The sequence below is a fragment of the Falco biarmicus genome, chromosome 3 (assembly GCF_023638135.1).
Source record: "Falco biarmicus isolate bFalBia1 chromosome 3, bFalBia1.pri, whole genome shotgun sequence".
Taxonomy (NCBI): domain Eukaryota; kingdom Metazoa; phylum Chordata; class Aves; order Falconiformes; family Falconidae; genus Falco; species Falco biarmicus.
The window spans coordinates 110,813,696-110,829,662 of NC_079290.1; the positions used below are offsets into that span (position 1 = coordinate 110,813,696).

The 15,967-nt window shown below is 43.7% G+C and overlaps 1 protein-coding gene across 2 annotated transcripts in view; it reads right to left on the reverse strand.

Annotated features, from left to right (window-relative positions):
* The window catches only part of CAPZB (capping actin protein of muscle Z-line subunit beta), a 63,788-nt gene extending 53,287 nt beyond the window's left edge, over positions 1–10,501 (reverse strand). The window contains exons 1-2 of one of the 2 annotated variants that reach the window (XM_056333841.1): positions 10,484–10,501; positions 7,653–7,759 (exon numbers count right to left, since the gene is read on the reverse strand). In XM_056333841.1, coding sequence (XP_056189816.1) covers positions 7,653–7,655 — 3 coding nt within the window. In that variant the 5' untranslated portion in view covers positions 7,656–7,759; positions 10,484–10,501. Of the gene's footprint in view, positions 1–7,652; positions 7,760–10,483 lie in introns of those variants that run through there. The other variant, XM_056333840.1, reaches the window with a different exon arrangement.
* Between the last annotated feature and the right edge of the window lie 5,466 nt (positions 10,502–15,967).

A 15,967-nucleotide genomic window follows, 5' to 3' on the forward strand; every position in this document is an offset into this window, starting at 1 on the left:
TGCTTTCTTTTAATCCTGTTAATGCTTGATGATCTTTTCAAAATGTGGTGTATTTTTTTTTTTTTTATTCTACATACTGCTCGTTTCATGTTCAAATCAGCCTGGTCACAAAAGCATCAGCAGAGGAACTGCTCAGTTGAAATGGAGAATTTTTTTCCTGCAGAAAACAGTAAAATTTGGCAAGTTGGCCCTGGCCTGACAGATCCAGGTTCTCCTTCCAGTCAACTACAACCTAAACCTTTTTTATGAGAAGTTACTTCCATCAAAAACATTTGAGAAAATGCACATTATTATAGCGGCAGGGATGCATATATTCGATAACCAACACTGACATGCTTACTGAAAGCATAACTAACACAAACGTTTGATATACAAATTCAGTATAATGCTTTATGCCGGCCTGTTTGTAGAGCCCCCATCACCCCCGGTAAGCTGCCGCCATGCTGACAGCTGCCCAGTTTAATATTCAAACTCAGCACTTTCCAGCGTCCTGAAGTCTAGTAGACGGGGTTGTAAATTCACAAGATAACTCTGGCAAGTAATCGGATGCCTGGCAAGGCAGAGCGGAGAGACAGAGAGGTTATCTAATTAGCCCTCATCCCTGAATGTTCTCCGATTGCCTAAAAGGTCAAAAAAGTAGGTTAATATGCCTTTCGCTTGTGTCTAGCAAAACGTACCCTGCTGACTACGCTGCAAAGCTTGCAAGACAATTCAGTTTCATTCAAGGGATTCAGTGCTAAGGATTTCAAGTTTTAAACTAGGAAGCTAATGGTTCTGCAGATATATAGGCCATAAGAACATCACATCTCCACCTAACAAGATGTTCACGCTCTCTGGAATTCCTTCCCTTGCCAAAATTTTCCCAGACTTGCCTATTCTTTCCGTCTTTTTATGTTTTCCTTGCCACTTCAGAACACGTCTGACTTACCCTTAAGTCAAAACTGCTGAGAGACAGCGTCCAATCCAACAAGACACGCAAGTTCTGCAAAACTTTTAATAAATTTAAGTAGTAGAGACAGTTTATGGAGGAGCAGTGCTTCACACAACACACACGTGCCAGTTTCAATCCACATCAAATTTCTCCTTCAATTTAATACAAAGTTAATACTTATTGGCCAGTTTTCACCTGAAATAGCTCTGCCCATACTAATGGCTACATGAAAGCTGAATTTGACCATCCGGTGAAGCACTGTCCGTACTGAGCCAAGATGCCGCCTCTCAGCATTACATCCCAAACTCTTCACGATGACCCTTAAATTTGCACAGCGACAGGACTCGGTGGATAAACACAGCTATTAACTGCTGCGGTCAGCACAATGCAGCTGATATTTTACCTCATTCCTCCATTTCATGGCTCTCTCCTCCTTTGAATTAACTCACCAGAATACCCATCTCTTGTTTCCTCAGCCAGTCTCAAATTGCAAGCGCAGGCACCTTTGCTAGCAGCAAGCTTTTTTTAAATCCTGGTATTTACCAAAGCAAAAATAACTGGGGAAGGCAGGTAATAGGACATCGCTTTCTAACTCAGCAGTTTGTCTAATGGAAAAGATAGAAAGTATCACCTGAAGAAATGCAAACAAAATTCCCCGAGAGAATAAAGATTATTTTATTTATGATGTCTTTGGTGGCTTAAGGCAACCACTAAGCTTATGTCTTCAATGCGGTCTCGACCTTTTTCCCTTCCGCACAAAATACTCTTACTTAAGTGCTGTTTTCAGTCCTGTTTCAGCTGATGCTGCTAAAATCGTTTGATCCTGGGTTCTGCTTTCACCCAGGCTGGTAACCCTCCCACTTTGCAACAAGGACGTGATTGAAATTCCAAGTCAACGCACCAGGAAAGAACCCAGCTCCACTTTCTGTAACAAAAAGGCATGGAGGACATCCTCTTCATACTCAGGGAAACAGCATCAGCAAGGACATGCTCTGCAGCACGGCTGCGAACACCTTCAGTAACATCTCGTGGGTTTAAACCAAGAGTCAGGACTCCTAACCAACCCTGGGCTGAAAAATAACACAGGCTATATTGATGAAATGTAAACTAATAAGGATTCATTTGCATATAGCAGGAATAAAGCAAGCAATTTATGAGAAGGGCAGCCAGGTAAGTCAAGTGTGTGTAAATCCATCCTGTAATTCTTCGGCCCAACTTGGAAGCTGTGGCACAAAGAGATGAGCTGAAAGCACACTGCACATTTTCCTTCTAAACCCTAGCAGAGGAAGGTAGGGTGAAAGAACAGCACTAGATAATACAAGAAAATTAATCTCACTGGTTGATGCCAAGGCTCAGGCCACCACTCTAGGAAACAGAGCACAAGATATTATCTAATGCAACTAAAGGAATTCTAAGTAGAAGCCTGTTTTGGCCACAAATAATAAATAGATCCTGTTTTCAATTCCTTACTCAAAACCTCTTTGTATCTAAAAACTCAGAAAAAGGACAGGACTCCAACTGCATTTGGCATTACCAAGACAGCACCTATTGTGGAAAATTACATTTTAATTAGGAAACAAGCAAAACACCTTCCTCAAGTACACTGCATTTTCTTCCCAGAATAAAACCTCTCAGCTCAACTAACAGGTAAACATCTTTAAAGACTTGCTCAACCAGCATTCATCCTCGTGCCCCATGAAGGAAGTTTCAAAAGCAAACACCTCATCTACCAGACAAGCAAGAGCTCAAACTTCCCAAGACAACCTGCCTGGAAGCATCTGTCCCCATCCTGCTTTAGGACACAAAACCCCATAAGTGAATTTTGACACCTTGATCAGGTCCAGGTAACAGGAATGTATTATTCAGCTCAAGTAAGGCACAACAGCTTAAGACTCTTCCAGATGCATTCCAAGTTTCAGATAAAGTCCTTAGTCGGGTATCCACTCCCAGGATTTGGTCAATACTCACATTAACATCAACATGAACACCTCCTTCATGGACTAGTAAGTGTTTAAGAAGACATTACATGAGAGTTGAAGAAAAAAATTAGTTTATACTCCAGCTTAAAGTAGGCACGCTTCCACTGCACTGGCCTGAATTCTTGATCTTTATATTCAAGCTAGATAAGTTCTTTAATTAACACAATCTATCGGCAAACAAACTTTGGGCTGAAGCCCAGCTAGAAAGAGCAGGAAGCTTGGGGAAGGCTTACATTGTTCGCATGTGTTAACTGCTCCTTTATACCACACAGGTTTCACCCACAAAAGAAACTCAAATTTGAAGTCCCCTGTTTTTAAGTAAGGAGTGGGGATTTTTTGCCCTTCTTCCTGGAAATGCCAAAGAATTAGGAAGAACTGAAGCACAAACATGCTTTGGACCTTCCACATTAAGGAGAGAGACAAAGATCTGGTCAAAGCTTTTTGAACTCTACAGGACTCCCAGCAATCAATGGGAAAGTGGGAAATTATAATGCACAGTGACTGAACAAAAATACGAATAAAACCAGAAGATCAACATCATTTTGATTATCTTATACTTCTGCAATCATGACCTTTGCCGGGGGGGGGGGGGGGGGGGAAGTCCTTAAACATCACATTGGATTAAAGCAGAGTAAAAAATGGAGCTTAGCATGTACCTGAACTCCAGCTTATGTTGCCTGTACAGGCACCTTTCAGAATTTCACGCTTCTCCAGTAAAGCTGTTCTCTCTCGAGCAGACACTGAAACACATTCAGTTTTATTTCAACTTGAGGTGGCACTACTACGATGTGTAGCAGCTCAAGGCGAGGGGGGAACCCAACAAAACAAAACACTTCTCTACAAGCTTACTTAGCAGAGTAAGGAGCCATTTGGACTTGAGCAAACATCCCTCCAAAGGGCAGGCAGGAGAATAAACATCGGCACTCCCCAGCCAAGTCTTCGTTTGGCTATCCAAACCCAAACTGGATGAGTACCCAGCACAGGGGAGTGCTGCACAAGCACGCACAACCCCCAAGTTAGTTCATCAGCTATCCTTTGCATGTGAAAGTCAACCGAGAACTGTCAAAGGGGAAATTCAATAGGGCAGCAATGTCTCTCTCCCAAAGAGAGTAACTTCTCCACTCAGCTACAGTAATAAGGACTAAAAATAGTAATTCAAAAGGGCTGAACTGCACTTTCATTTTGTTGTACTCCCAGATGTCAAGTAGTAAGATATCACCATATATATTTACCATACGAGGGAATCCTGTTTGAACAACTTTAGCTCGCAAATGTTTTCCCTTTGCTAATAAACCACAAGATTAAGCATCACTGCAATGGCAGTATTCCCTCTCCCAGTGATATCCTCTAACTTGATTATTTTGGGAATTTGCCTTTTAAGATAACATTTAGCTAAGCTCATATACTTGGCTTGCCTAATAAAACATGGACTCTACAAAACAGCTAAAGTCAGTATTTCTTCAAAGGCACAAGGTGCAAAGGACTTGCTGTGGACACTGAAAACCTACCGTGAGCTCCTGCGCTGTACGGTAAGGTTTCAAAAGCAGCACAATCAGTTTAGAAGGGAGATGGGCTTGGTGTTCAAGGAGCTGGCAAAGTGCTACCTTTAGTTGCTCAGTTTCACAAATCATTTAATACGCCTTTGGTAGCAGTTGCACAAAACCAAGTTATTTATCAAGCAGCAATGTGCTTGCTGAAGACAAACAGCCCCTACCCTGAAAATATTAGTTACTCTGAATAGCACACAATGTTTATGCATCGAGTGTGTCGGTGTCGCATCATGCATCCTTGGCTGTGCTTCAGCACTTTTTAGCTGCCTCACAAATTCTAAATGGATGATGTGCAGCCAGCACTACACTAGACAGCCCGAATTTATGGTTGATTAAGTTATAAATTTTGCTAAAATTCTCCACCTTTTCCTGAAGAGCTGCATAGCAGAAGAAATACTTGCTAACGTGATCAGGACAGTCTACGTAACCTGGAAAGGAAGATTTTTGTTTTTACAAAGAGTAACTGGATTCCATCCACTCATAACCTACAATTGCAGAAATCTCAGCAGATCCACTCTCCCCAGTCCTGCTTAGCCCTGAACAGCGCATTAAGTTTATTTTTAGCAGAAGAGACAGCATCCATCGAAGCAGTTTTCAAGCCTCATGTGTTGCCCTGCCCTGTTTCACCAAGCACCTGACTGAAATGCAGACACACTTCTGAATTCTCACTCAGGAGCAATTCAAGAGTTGAGGCAGTGCAGAGGACAGATGAGAACCTTTGCTCTACACAGTTACTGGTAACCCCATGGAACCAAGAAGGTGTTTGACCTAATATCCTGTACCATACCAGCTTCTCCCAGCTGTTGGGGGGGAACTTGCTGTTGCCTCCAATGAAAGGGCCATTTCAGCATCTCAGTGCTCCATTTCAGGATTGTGTTTTCATTCGCACTAAAATGAAAGATCCTGGAAGTACTCTAAACACCGAGTTTGCACTTAAATTGAAACTGGATGCTTCAATTGCACTTTCTGCATAACGTTAAGATAACTGTAAGAGTCAGGAAGGTTTTAAAATATCACCACAAATTGTCTTCTGCAAACACGAACAGTGATTCATCTTGTGCCCTCCTACTATTGGACCTAGATGAGCCACGTTTAAGTTGTCACGTTCTTGGAGCCTTCAGATGTGTACACAGCCACCATGACATACAAATAACAGAGTGGCTGCCACAGGTTCATCCCTGAAGTGCACTCAACAACAGAAACCACCACAGAGTGCTGGACGTTCCGATCAAATTTCTCCTAGGCCCAGTGGTCTCCATGACTAAACACGAAAAAAATCAGAAGACAACATAAGCTTATAATGCTCACGAAATTTCTAAAGGATCTGTGCTCTACCTCCTCCTAATGACTGATACAATTACAGCTAAACCCTGACCACATTCTTCTTATAGCATGCTTTCATATCCCCTTAAAAGAAACTGGTATCACTGTTGTTACTTTACATGAAGCCTGCTCATTTTTCTCAAGTTCTTCTCCTGTGAGGATTTTTGCCACAACAGAAGTTAGGTTAGTTTGTTGGAATCCTGATTTCAAATTCTACTGTCAGGTCTCATACATACAGATTTCAGTATCTTGAAATAAGATACACAACTGCAATAAGACGCTCCATCCTGTCACCCCCCACACTCAGTCAGGTACAGCATCTCGTTTGTCCAAACAAGACCAGAGGAGCAGAACCTAGATCTTAACCATTTTTCACCAGAAAGATCTTTATCCTGTATAATACAGGTGGCAGGATCACAATGATCTTCAGCTGTGAAGAAAAAAAATCTAAGGTATTGCCTCTGAAATTCCTATGGTTGAGGTAAGAAGGATTACACTTGCTTGCTTGCTTAACCAGCCTTTATATTGTTATATAGCCAGGCACTAGGTTGTTCTTTTTTAAAAGAGGGTAGATTGAGACTAGATCTTAGTAAGAAACTGTTCCAGGTGAGGGCGGCGAGGCACTGGCACAGGCTGCCCAGAGCAGCTGCGGGTGCCCCAGCCCTGGCAGTGCCCAAGGCCAGGCTGGACGGGGCTGGGAGCAGCCGGGGCTGGGGGGAGGGGTCCCTGCCCACGGCAGGGGCTGCAGCTGGGTGCTCTGTACGGTCCCTTCCCATTCAAACTGCTCTGTGGTTCTATGAAATCTAAATACATTTGAACATTCTTAAATCGTTGTGTTGGGAAGCCTGAATCACAAATTCCCAAACAATATTTAGGTATCTCAGTGATTCCAGAAAAGTGATTACATCCACAGGGGTTATGCTGCCTTAAACAGGTTCTGCAAATGCACACATCGATCCCAGAAGAGCTGGGAGCAGACCAGGCCTGGGCCAGTTCCTGTTCTTATTACTGCATTTGTTTAGAGCTGATGAAATCCGCCCCCTTCACACAAGGTGCCAAAAGGAAACAAAGGTTTTGTGACCTGGGCAAAGCCATTCAGCAAACACACAGCAAAATGGAGATTATTTTACATGGCTGAAGAAACCAGAGATTCTCCTCCAAAAAACTGAAAGTTCTCATCCACACAGAAAAGTAGCGCCCAGCACTGCAACGTTACCTGACTGCGCGTGGTCTTCCTGTATTTTGCAGGTTCCATGAGATCTTAACGCACCTTAACAAGCGAGTCCGGCTTCCAGAGGAAATGCCAGACGGTGGGAGACAATTCGGGGGTTATGAGCAGCAGCGATAGCAAATGGGGCCCCCATCGCTCTCAAACGCTGCTGCAGCCGCCGCATTCGTTCACTGGCTCCGTTTACAAGTACATCAAGCGGTAACATTCACCATGCAAAGCGGAAGCATTCCCTCTGTAAACACCACCCCAGCTATCAGGCCCACAAACCTGGAAGTAAGCGGGCAGCAGAGCAGCCAGACGGGCCCGGACACCCGGTGCCCCCGGGCCTTGCAGAACCCCGGGCAGAGCCCCCCGCCGCCGCCGCCCCCAAAGCCAGGCCAGGCCACTGCTCCCTCTCCCCCGGCGGCACCGGCTTGGGGCCTCCCTCACCACCGCCCCAGGGAAAGCGGGCGAGGCCCACCCGCTCCGCCAACCCGCTGCGACGCGACCGGTGTGGGGGGGTGAGGGGGCGGGTAGCGAAGGAGCCGCCGGGGCGCGGCACCGGGGGGATGGGAGGGGGCAGCACCGCCAGGAGGGAGAAAGACAGGCGCGAGGAGAGGGAGCAGGCAGCAGCCCAGGGCCGCCCCTCTCGCCCTTACCATGGCGGCTCGGCGGGGCTGCGCTGGGCGGTAGCAACGGCGGCGCCTCCCGGTCCCGTCCGGTCTCCCTCCGAGGCAGGCCGCGGCCCTTCCACTTCCGCCGTTGCCTAGGAGTGAACATCCGGGTCAGTGCCGCACCGCCCCGCCCCTTCGCCGCCGCTCTGCCAATCAGCGCGCGGCTCGCCGGCCATCGCCAAGTATGGAGCGCGGCGCGCGAACGGGGCGGGGAGGGGCAGGGGGGCGGAGCGGGAGGAACCATTCATACCCCCCGGGGGGGGCGGGCTGCGGCGCCCCGCGAGGGAGCTGCACCGCGGGCGTCAGGCACCACCAACTCCAGCGCGGCGGTAAGCCCGGCCGCCCCCAGAAGGAGGCGGGCCAATCAGAGACGGGGGCGGGGCCAGGGGGCGGGGCCTGCGGGAGGGCGCGCCAGCCGCCAAGCCCTAGTGGCGAATCCCTCCTTCCAACACATTTTAAACGCTTAAATAACCCTTAAGGTTAAACAAAAGCCGGTACGACGCAGCAGTTAGGGCGCAAAACGTCAGCCCCAACAGGTAACGTTTTAGCAACGTCATCAGCGTCGAGAACTGCGCCTAACAGAGGTCACTGGTGCTGCCTGTTAATACATCTACTTCAGCTCTAAAGCGACAAGGAAAATCAATTAGCCTCTGGCTGCTGAAGGCCAGGGTTGATTAATTTCTAAAGCAAGTATTCAGCTTTCTCTGGAAGCTCAGCCTTTGATTCGGCAAAGCGTGTAGGTACCTGCTGGAAGCTGAGCAGATGCTTACAGATTGGATGACTTCAGGGCTCAGGCAGCTGTGATATGGATCTCCCAACCGAGATAGCCATCAGCACAAATAAAGCACCTCTCCTTTTCTCAGACCGTCCCAGAAATAAAACCTTCCCTCCCTTCAATGCACAAACTCGCATTTCAGTGATCTCGGGTGAAAATGACCCTGACTCCAGACCCATACATCTCCATACGGACCTGCAAATTTCAGAGCTGTAGTGTACCCTGTTGCCCCAGGAAAGCATCAGGCACATTATGTGACAACACTTCCTCTGCAGCTTTTTTGGAGTTGGTATTTGGCCTGCGTTTCACCAGAGTTATAGTGCCAGGATCCCAAGCACCCTCCACCAGTATGCTGCGGCTGCTCAAGAGCCTTTTGTTGTTCCGTTTACTTTCCTCAGTTTGCTGTTGAAACTGGACACGAGGACAAGGGGAGTTGCGCACTGCTTCTTTTTTCCCTTGGAAGTAACACTGTGGTATGTCCTTCCCGCAGGAGATGACCAAGGCCAAGCTCTGACTCGTCACTTGGACATTATCACAGATGTTTGTGGCTCCACTCTCAATTTCCCTGGCTGTCAGACACCAAACAGGACCTTCTCAGAGGTAACAACTCTACTCGTTTAACGGAACAGGGCAAACCAGCCGTAGCTTTCAGTTGAAAAGAACAAGCTCAGTTTGGACATGCATCCAGGAACAGCAGCTAGCATGGAGGCATACGTGAATTTGTACAACAAATGACCGCGTGCAGGCGTAACGGCTATCACTGCTTACACTAATTAGAAAATCAACACTGTATGTTGATGCCTTCTGACAATCTGCCATCACCCATGTTGCTAAGTTCACTTTTACACACTTTTTTCCATTCCTCTGTTGCCGTTCTTAAGCCTCTGGGTGTTTTCAGTGCAAGAACACAACAAACCCAGGAGGCAAAGGACAGAAAACAGTAGAACAATTGCAAGAAAAACAGGAGCCATTACTTCACAGAAAAAAACAAAAGCATATAAAACTCCATCAATAACCCACTACCAAATAAACCCTAAGATGGGAAGTAATCTTGCCATGGTTAGCAGGGCGGCCACATGACCTCAGAAGCAATTTCCTGCTCTAAAGTCTCCAAATTTTTAATTCTTTTCCAATATTAGTCAGCCTAACCTCCTTAAACCAGCTTGTAAGATGCAGCAATCCCAAGTGCTATCTGTTTTGCAAACCCCAGATCCTTCGGTCCGTATGTTCCCTCAGAGGTGCCTACCAGCAGTAATTAAGCAAGCCTGCTCATTACACAGGGCAAATTACTCATTCATTTTACAGGGATCCACACATCTAATGTACATGTATGATGTGGGGCAGATATTTTGGTAAATGGATGAATTTGAAAATGCATGCTTTCAACATCACTATTTTTGTCCCAAAACTTACACAAAGCATTCAGTGACTGCTCTACTCTTAGTAGCTTTTATCATTAGGAACAGAAACTTTCTAGCTGCTTGCTGAAGAAGCAGAACAACGGCAGAATTATGCAGCCTAATGTATTTTAAACAATTTGAGATCCAAATGAATGCTGAGGCCACAAGGATGTTTTTCTTAGTGGAAGAAATACAAGCATTCTGGATTTTGTTCTCCTGCTAATAGGTATAAAGAGGAATAAACAGCTGCTTTTTGTTTTCCTAAAAATATTTGCATTAAGAAGATCTGCAGATTCCTTTTGAAATGGGATGTAACATCTTTTCAAATGAGGACCAGCTGCTCACTTCACTTGTTTACAGCAGGACATGCTTAAGGGAATTTTTGTTTGTTTGTTTATTAAGATGTAGGACCAGACTCTTTCTGGTAAGGCTGCAATTTGCAGCATGGAGCGGATCTCAGCAGGCAGAAGGCTCCACGTATGGAGCTACAGTTGTAGCCATTCTGCCTTCTGTTGCAATTTGTGGAGGGGTTGACACCAAACACAGCTAATTCAGGGACCTTCGATAAATCTGAGCGCTGTGAGGTAGCGTGACCCGCACTACAGACATTTCCTACCACCTCCTGGCACAGAATCACTCACCTAAACAGAAAAGAGTGTGCTCAAAAGGCTTCATGTCAGATGTTACACATCTTTAAATCAAGGGTCTGTAAACAAAGGAAGCAAACAATGATGTCAGCTGACGGCTTAACGGCCCTACAACATCAGATTCATGTCCATTTAATAACAAGGCTTTTGATCTTGCAATCAGCAACTATAAAATACATGTGCTTTCCCTACATGTTTGATTATATTCAAGGAAGCAAAGGGATAAATACTTGCTAGCATTACAAAGTACTTTTCACGTTTAGCCAGAACTTCCTAAAGCATTTGTGTTCCAACATGAATGTGGTTTTTATTTTATCCTCCTTCATGCATGGTGAAATGCTATTTATTTTGTTTCTTCCAGTGTTTAGCCAGGACCAAGGGTGACTCTGAGAACATGCTTAGAAACAAGGTCCTAGAGAAAACTTTCATGCTTCACTGAATATTCATTTTTCTATTAAAGAAGAAGGCATCTTGAGAATTTTTTTTTTTTTTTAGGTCAGATTGACCATTTTCTTTCATGTCAAGCTTGTGGCATTTGAAAGATATGTAAACTTTTATTAGGGGTTCTCATAAATTGAATTTATTGCTGCAAGAGTCTTCCAGCAATGGTAAAGTTTAGCTTGCTGGGTTTTATTAGTCAGAGTTAGTAAACCAGCAGCATCACTTGATTTGAGGCTGAAAACCAAGTGTTTCTTGGAAACTAATATAGGAAAAAGGTACCTACAAAACTACCCAACGCCTTGGAATTCTGTATTCAAGCCACAGATAGTTCTCACTATGGAGATCTTTGTACACACTGTCAAAATAACACACAAACAATAAAAAAGCCTCCCTCCCATTCAGATTCCAAAGCAAGTTTGCTGAGAGTACTCTGCGTATAAAGGTTTTAAGAGTTTCCCCATTCACTGCAGGAACTGATGAGTATATCAAAATACCATGTTTAATGAAAAACAACATATTGCCCATTTAGAGGGAGGTTTGAGGCATTCCACACACCCCTCCAAGAAAGCTAAAACCAGACTTTTTTCCACTTTCATAGCACCCAAGCAGATCTGCTTGTTTGATTAATGCCAAAGACAGTAAACCTACCTACCAGCCTAAGATGTCCATAAACTGGCAAAAAATTAGACATTCAACTGCCAGTGCAGCACTGTCACAGTAACGGCAGAGAAATTACAGGTTACCTATCACTCAAGCACACATATCACTAGAGGCATGAGCTTTTTCTGGCTTTGGCCACTCTCTTATAATTGTTTTGCCTAAATAGGTGAAACCAAGTAATTTCCCACATCCCTCTTTCTCAGACTGAAGAGCTGAAGCCAACATGTACACAGACAAGGTTTGGCAGAGAGTCACATTAAAAAGTCACATCTCTGCAACCTGGGTCCAGATCTTGGACGTTTTTTCCATGTATAAAGTAACATCTTCATGCACTAATACCAATTGCTTTATTTCAGTCCAAAAGTACCTGCCCACATTTTGAGTACACTGTGTCTGGATGTGCATTGGAGATGCTTGCAGCCACACTCTTTTCACATATCCCACAGATTTCAATCCAGCTGTATTCCACAAAAGGTTTAATACCAATTGACAAATATGACTGAGATGTACCTGAAATTCCACCTCGAGAAACCCAGCAATGCTTGTTCAGAAAAGGACTACAAGGCTTTTGTTTTCTTTTTTTTTTTTTTTTTTCCAAATATCACTCCAGAACAGTGGACTGCAGTCTGGGGTGGCTAGTTTTCCAGCACATACTACTTGATTGCATATCCTAGGATGCTGTTTATTTCTGTAATGGCAACTGCTCTTTTAACTGTATGTTTTCAGCACAGAAAGCATGATAGACAGGAGCTTTCAGAAATGTCTTTAGCCTGAGCAAAGAGAGTATTGAGAACATTCTTGTCAAACTTGGTCATTAACTGTAGTAATAATGTCTGCAGCTTGTCATTAAAAAAGAATCAAGGAGAAGCTGATTAAATGCACCAGAAGGAAACAAAAATTTCCATTCCCTTACTTTTTCCTTGACACGTTGCACTTCATTTGAAGCTTGCTAATATACCAGCCAAAATAATTGTAAGGGCCTGGATTCTTTCTTAATACAATAGTCATGGTTCACTAGTTAGAATCTGTATAGAATTAGCCAGTCACATGGATGAATGGAAAAATACACTTAAATAACACTCTTTCAGGGCTTATTAATTAGAAAGCTTCTATCAATACAGTGCAATGCATTCTTTTCCTATTTCTACTACTAAACTAAAAAATGATCACAATATAGTACACATCACATAAAGACAAGAAATGTCCTAGTGGTGCTTACGCCTGTAACACAAGAATTAGCAAAAACTCAGGTCAGTCTTTCCATGCAAGTGCTTTTCTCCAGAGATTTTTGGGGCACACTTCATATTCATGGCAAAAGCAGCTTAAAGCAGAATTAGCACAACAAGCTGTGATGCACCTTGTTCCATTTTTCAAAGGTTCGCTTCAATCAGCCATACCTGACAACTGTAACCAGCAATACCACACTACTGAATATAACATCAGCTTGGCAAAACTGTCATGAAAATACATTAGCACAGACACAAAATGGACTTGCTGATTAACGTGAATGTGATCACCATGAAAAGACTGAATGGTATTTCACTCCACATTGCAAGCTGTCCCTCCTAATGCAAGTCTACCTCAGCCTTTAGACTATTGTTCATCCCCACAGTATCCGACAGCCTTCCACATAAAATCAATAGGAATAGCAAAGGAGACTTAATGGAGTCTCTGGCACTTTTCCCATTTTAAGGCAAAGTCCTGCTGAGGACTTTGCAGACTTTGGGCATAGACCTTTTTTGTTGTTGTTTGGATAGCGAGAAGGCTTTCAAAGAGAAAAATAAGCATCAGTATCTGCTGGCGAATACAGCTTGTATCTGCGAGAGAAAAAACCCAACAAGCTCGAGTGGAGACTGAGAGTTGAAGTTTCCTGCCCAGGTCTGATTCTCTCTGTAACGTGAAAGAAGTGTTCTGGAAGTACAGACAGCGAAGTGGGGGCCCGCTACCAAGGCTGTGTCAACCATTTCAAGCAGATAACTCCTACACTGCTGTCTTCCTATGCAGATCGCTGCTACTCTTGGCAGAAAATAAATAAATAAGTGTGTGTGTGGGGGAGGCGATTTATGTTATTTAAAACTATGGGAGAACTTACATGTGTATTCTTTGGAAGAGAGGAGATCAAGAGCATATTAGTATCCAGTGGGGAACTGACAGGAGGAATGCTATAGGATTCTTAAAAACAGGGTAAGAGGCAATAAGTTCATCTTGAGAAAGGATCAAGATTTAAAAGAAACTTGCTTGGAAGTTTTAAAGCAAAAACTATTGAGGTGAGGGTGAACCATCCTATACTGCATTATATAAAAGCTAGGGTTAACAGTTAAAAGAAAATGAAGCCTTATGTTGAAAAGGGGCTTTGCATTCTGGCTGGTGCAGCCCCCAAAAAGCTCCTCATCTCCTCATGTGTGTATGGACATGCCCTGTGCATGGCTTCTTCCACCAGAGAAATAGCAATTCTGAAGAATAATAGTGGCACTTACTCAGCTTGGATCCTGGATTCTGCCTCGAGCTTGTTTGACAGCCGCCTGTTGAAAAGCTAACCAGCAGTTTATTTAATTGAATGCCTAACTTTCAGTCGGTGAGTAGTCTTACTGATTTAATATGTGATCCAAGTTAGGTTTATCGTCAGTATAACTGGTGATACAAGGTCTGAACCTACCAAAAGTTGACTTCCATCAGAAAAAGGCAGGGAAGTTGGGTTTTTTTAAGCTTTCTGGCTTCATTTCAGCCTTCTCTCTTTTTTCATTTATTTATTTACTGGGAAGAAAGGAGAAGAGTGTGTGTGGAGAAGGGAAGGAAGGAACCCTGGGACAGCACATGCTGCACTGTAAAATGCAAAAAAGGTTTCTCAGAACCGCGTGTTCTAAACATCACCTTGGAGTCATACAATAATAAGTACTCAATATTACACTGCAAGGGTCTAATTGCCAAGTAACTATAGCAATGGAGAGAAAAGGCTGTCTTTGGACACATTCCCTCCTGCCCTAATTTTTCCCTGGGGTGGGGAAGGGGTACAGAGAATGTGCTCTAGATCCTTAATGGATAACGTTTTCCAGAGCCCCCTCTGATCACTCAGTGACTCTGGGATTTAAAAAGCAGCAGACTGATTTCTCAGAAGGAAGCTGGACGTTCAAAACAATTACACTGAACTATTCCATCCCCTCAGAAAGGGTTTAATGCTCCAGGTTCCTGATGCAAGGCTGTCAAAATACATTGAGACCCATTACACAGCAATGCGACCCTTTATGAAGCGCCTTACAGTCCAACAGCTCACCACCGCTTCCTTCATCCCCAAAGAAACAGCACTTGCCAGTAAGCCTAACAGCCTGAAAATGAGTAAGTGTGAAGTGAGACTACACATTGGCCTGCACCAGGTATTTGTTTTTGCCAAAGGGAAGACCACATTTCTGGGCTGTTTTTAAACACCGATTTCTGGAATTTAATTTGGGGATGGTGGGGATCAAAGAATTATCTGGAGGCTTCAAATATCTTTCTCTTCCTGATAGTTTCCAGAGCTGTTCTGAAATGGGAGGGTGGAGCTCGCACATGGGGATGTACCACTGGGTCAGTGGTTTCAGAACACTTTTTTTATCCGGTCAGGAGAAAAAAACCTGCTTGATCCTGGTGGTATTTTTATAAGTAACTTGATGCATGGTTCTATTTTTGATACTCACTATGTAGCAATGCAAACTGATTTGAGTAAATTATCAGGGGGAGGAAGAGAAAAGGAGGCTCCCTTTCAGGGAAACCTCTTGGACCTGCAAGGGCTTAGTTTAACCAGGCACCTGCCAAAAAAACTTTTTAAAAAAGCCATTCAGATATTTTTTATTTTAACTAAGTAAAAATAATAGGCAATTGTGATTGTTCAGTAATATGTGAAGGAGTTTAACTAAACCAAATATTGGAAAAACCTTTCATCATTGCTCTAGATCAAAACCAGTTATACTTTTAAGACAAACGGAAGACCACAAATGAAAATAACTTGAGAAAATTTTTGCTAACTTCAGAGTTTTGACTTCTATTTTTTGCTTTAGTCTTTAATTGACTTGTTAAAGAACCTCCAGTTTTATAAAGCAGTAGAGCTGCCTCCTCCTCTCCAACCTGATAAAGAAAACTGTCAAACCTTGAAGAAATCAAAACAAGTAATCACAGCTAGAAATTGCCTTACCAAGTGTGAATGGGGACATTATTACTCAAAAAATGCTCTGTATTTTTCCACAAGGCTTCTAGAGAATTACTTCCAGAAAGCCTACACAACACTTGCAATATAAAGATCATTACAGTAAGTTTGAAACTGTTCACGCTTACATTACCAGTTCCACAAGGCTGTAGCGCATTTCAGGATGTGCCAAAGAACCATAAATCATTGAGAACTTTCCC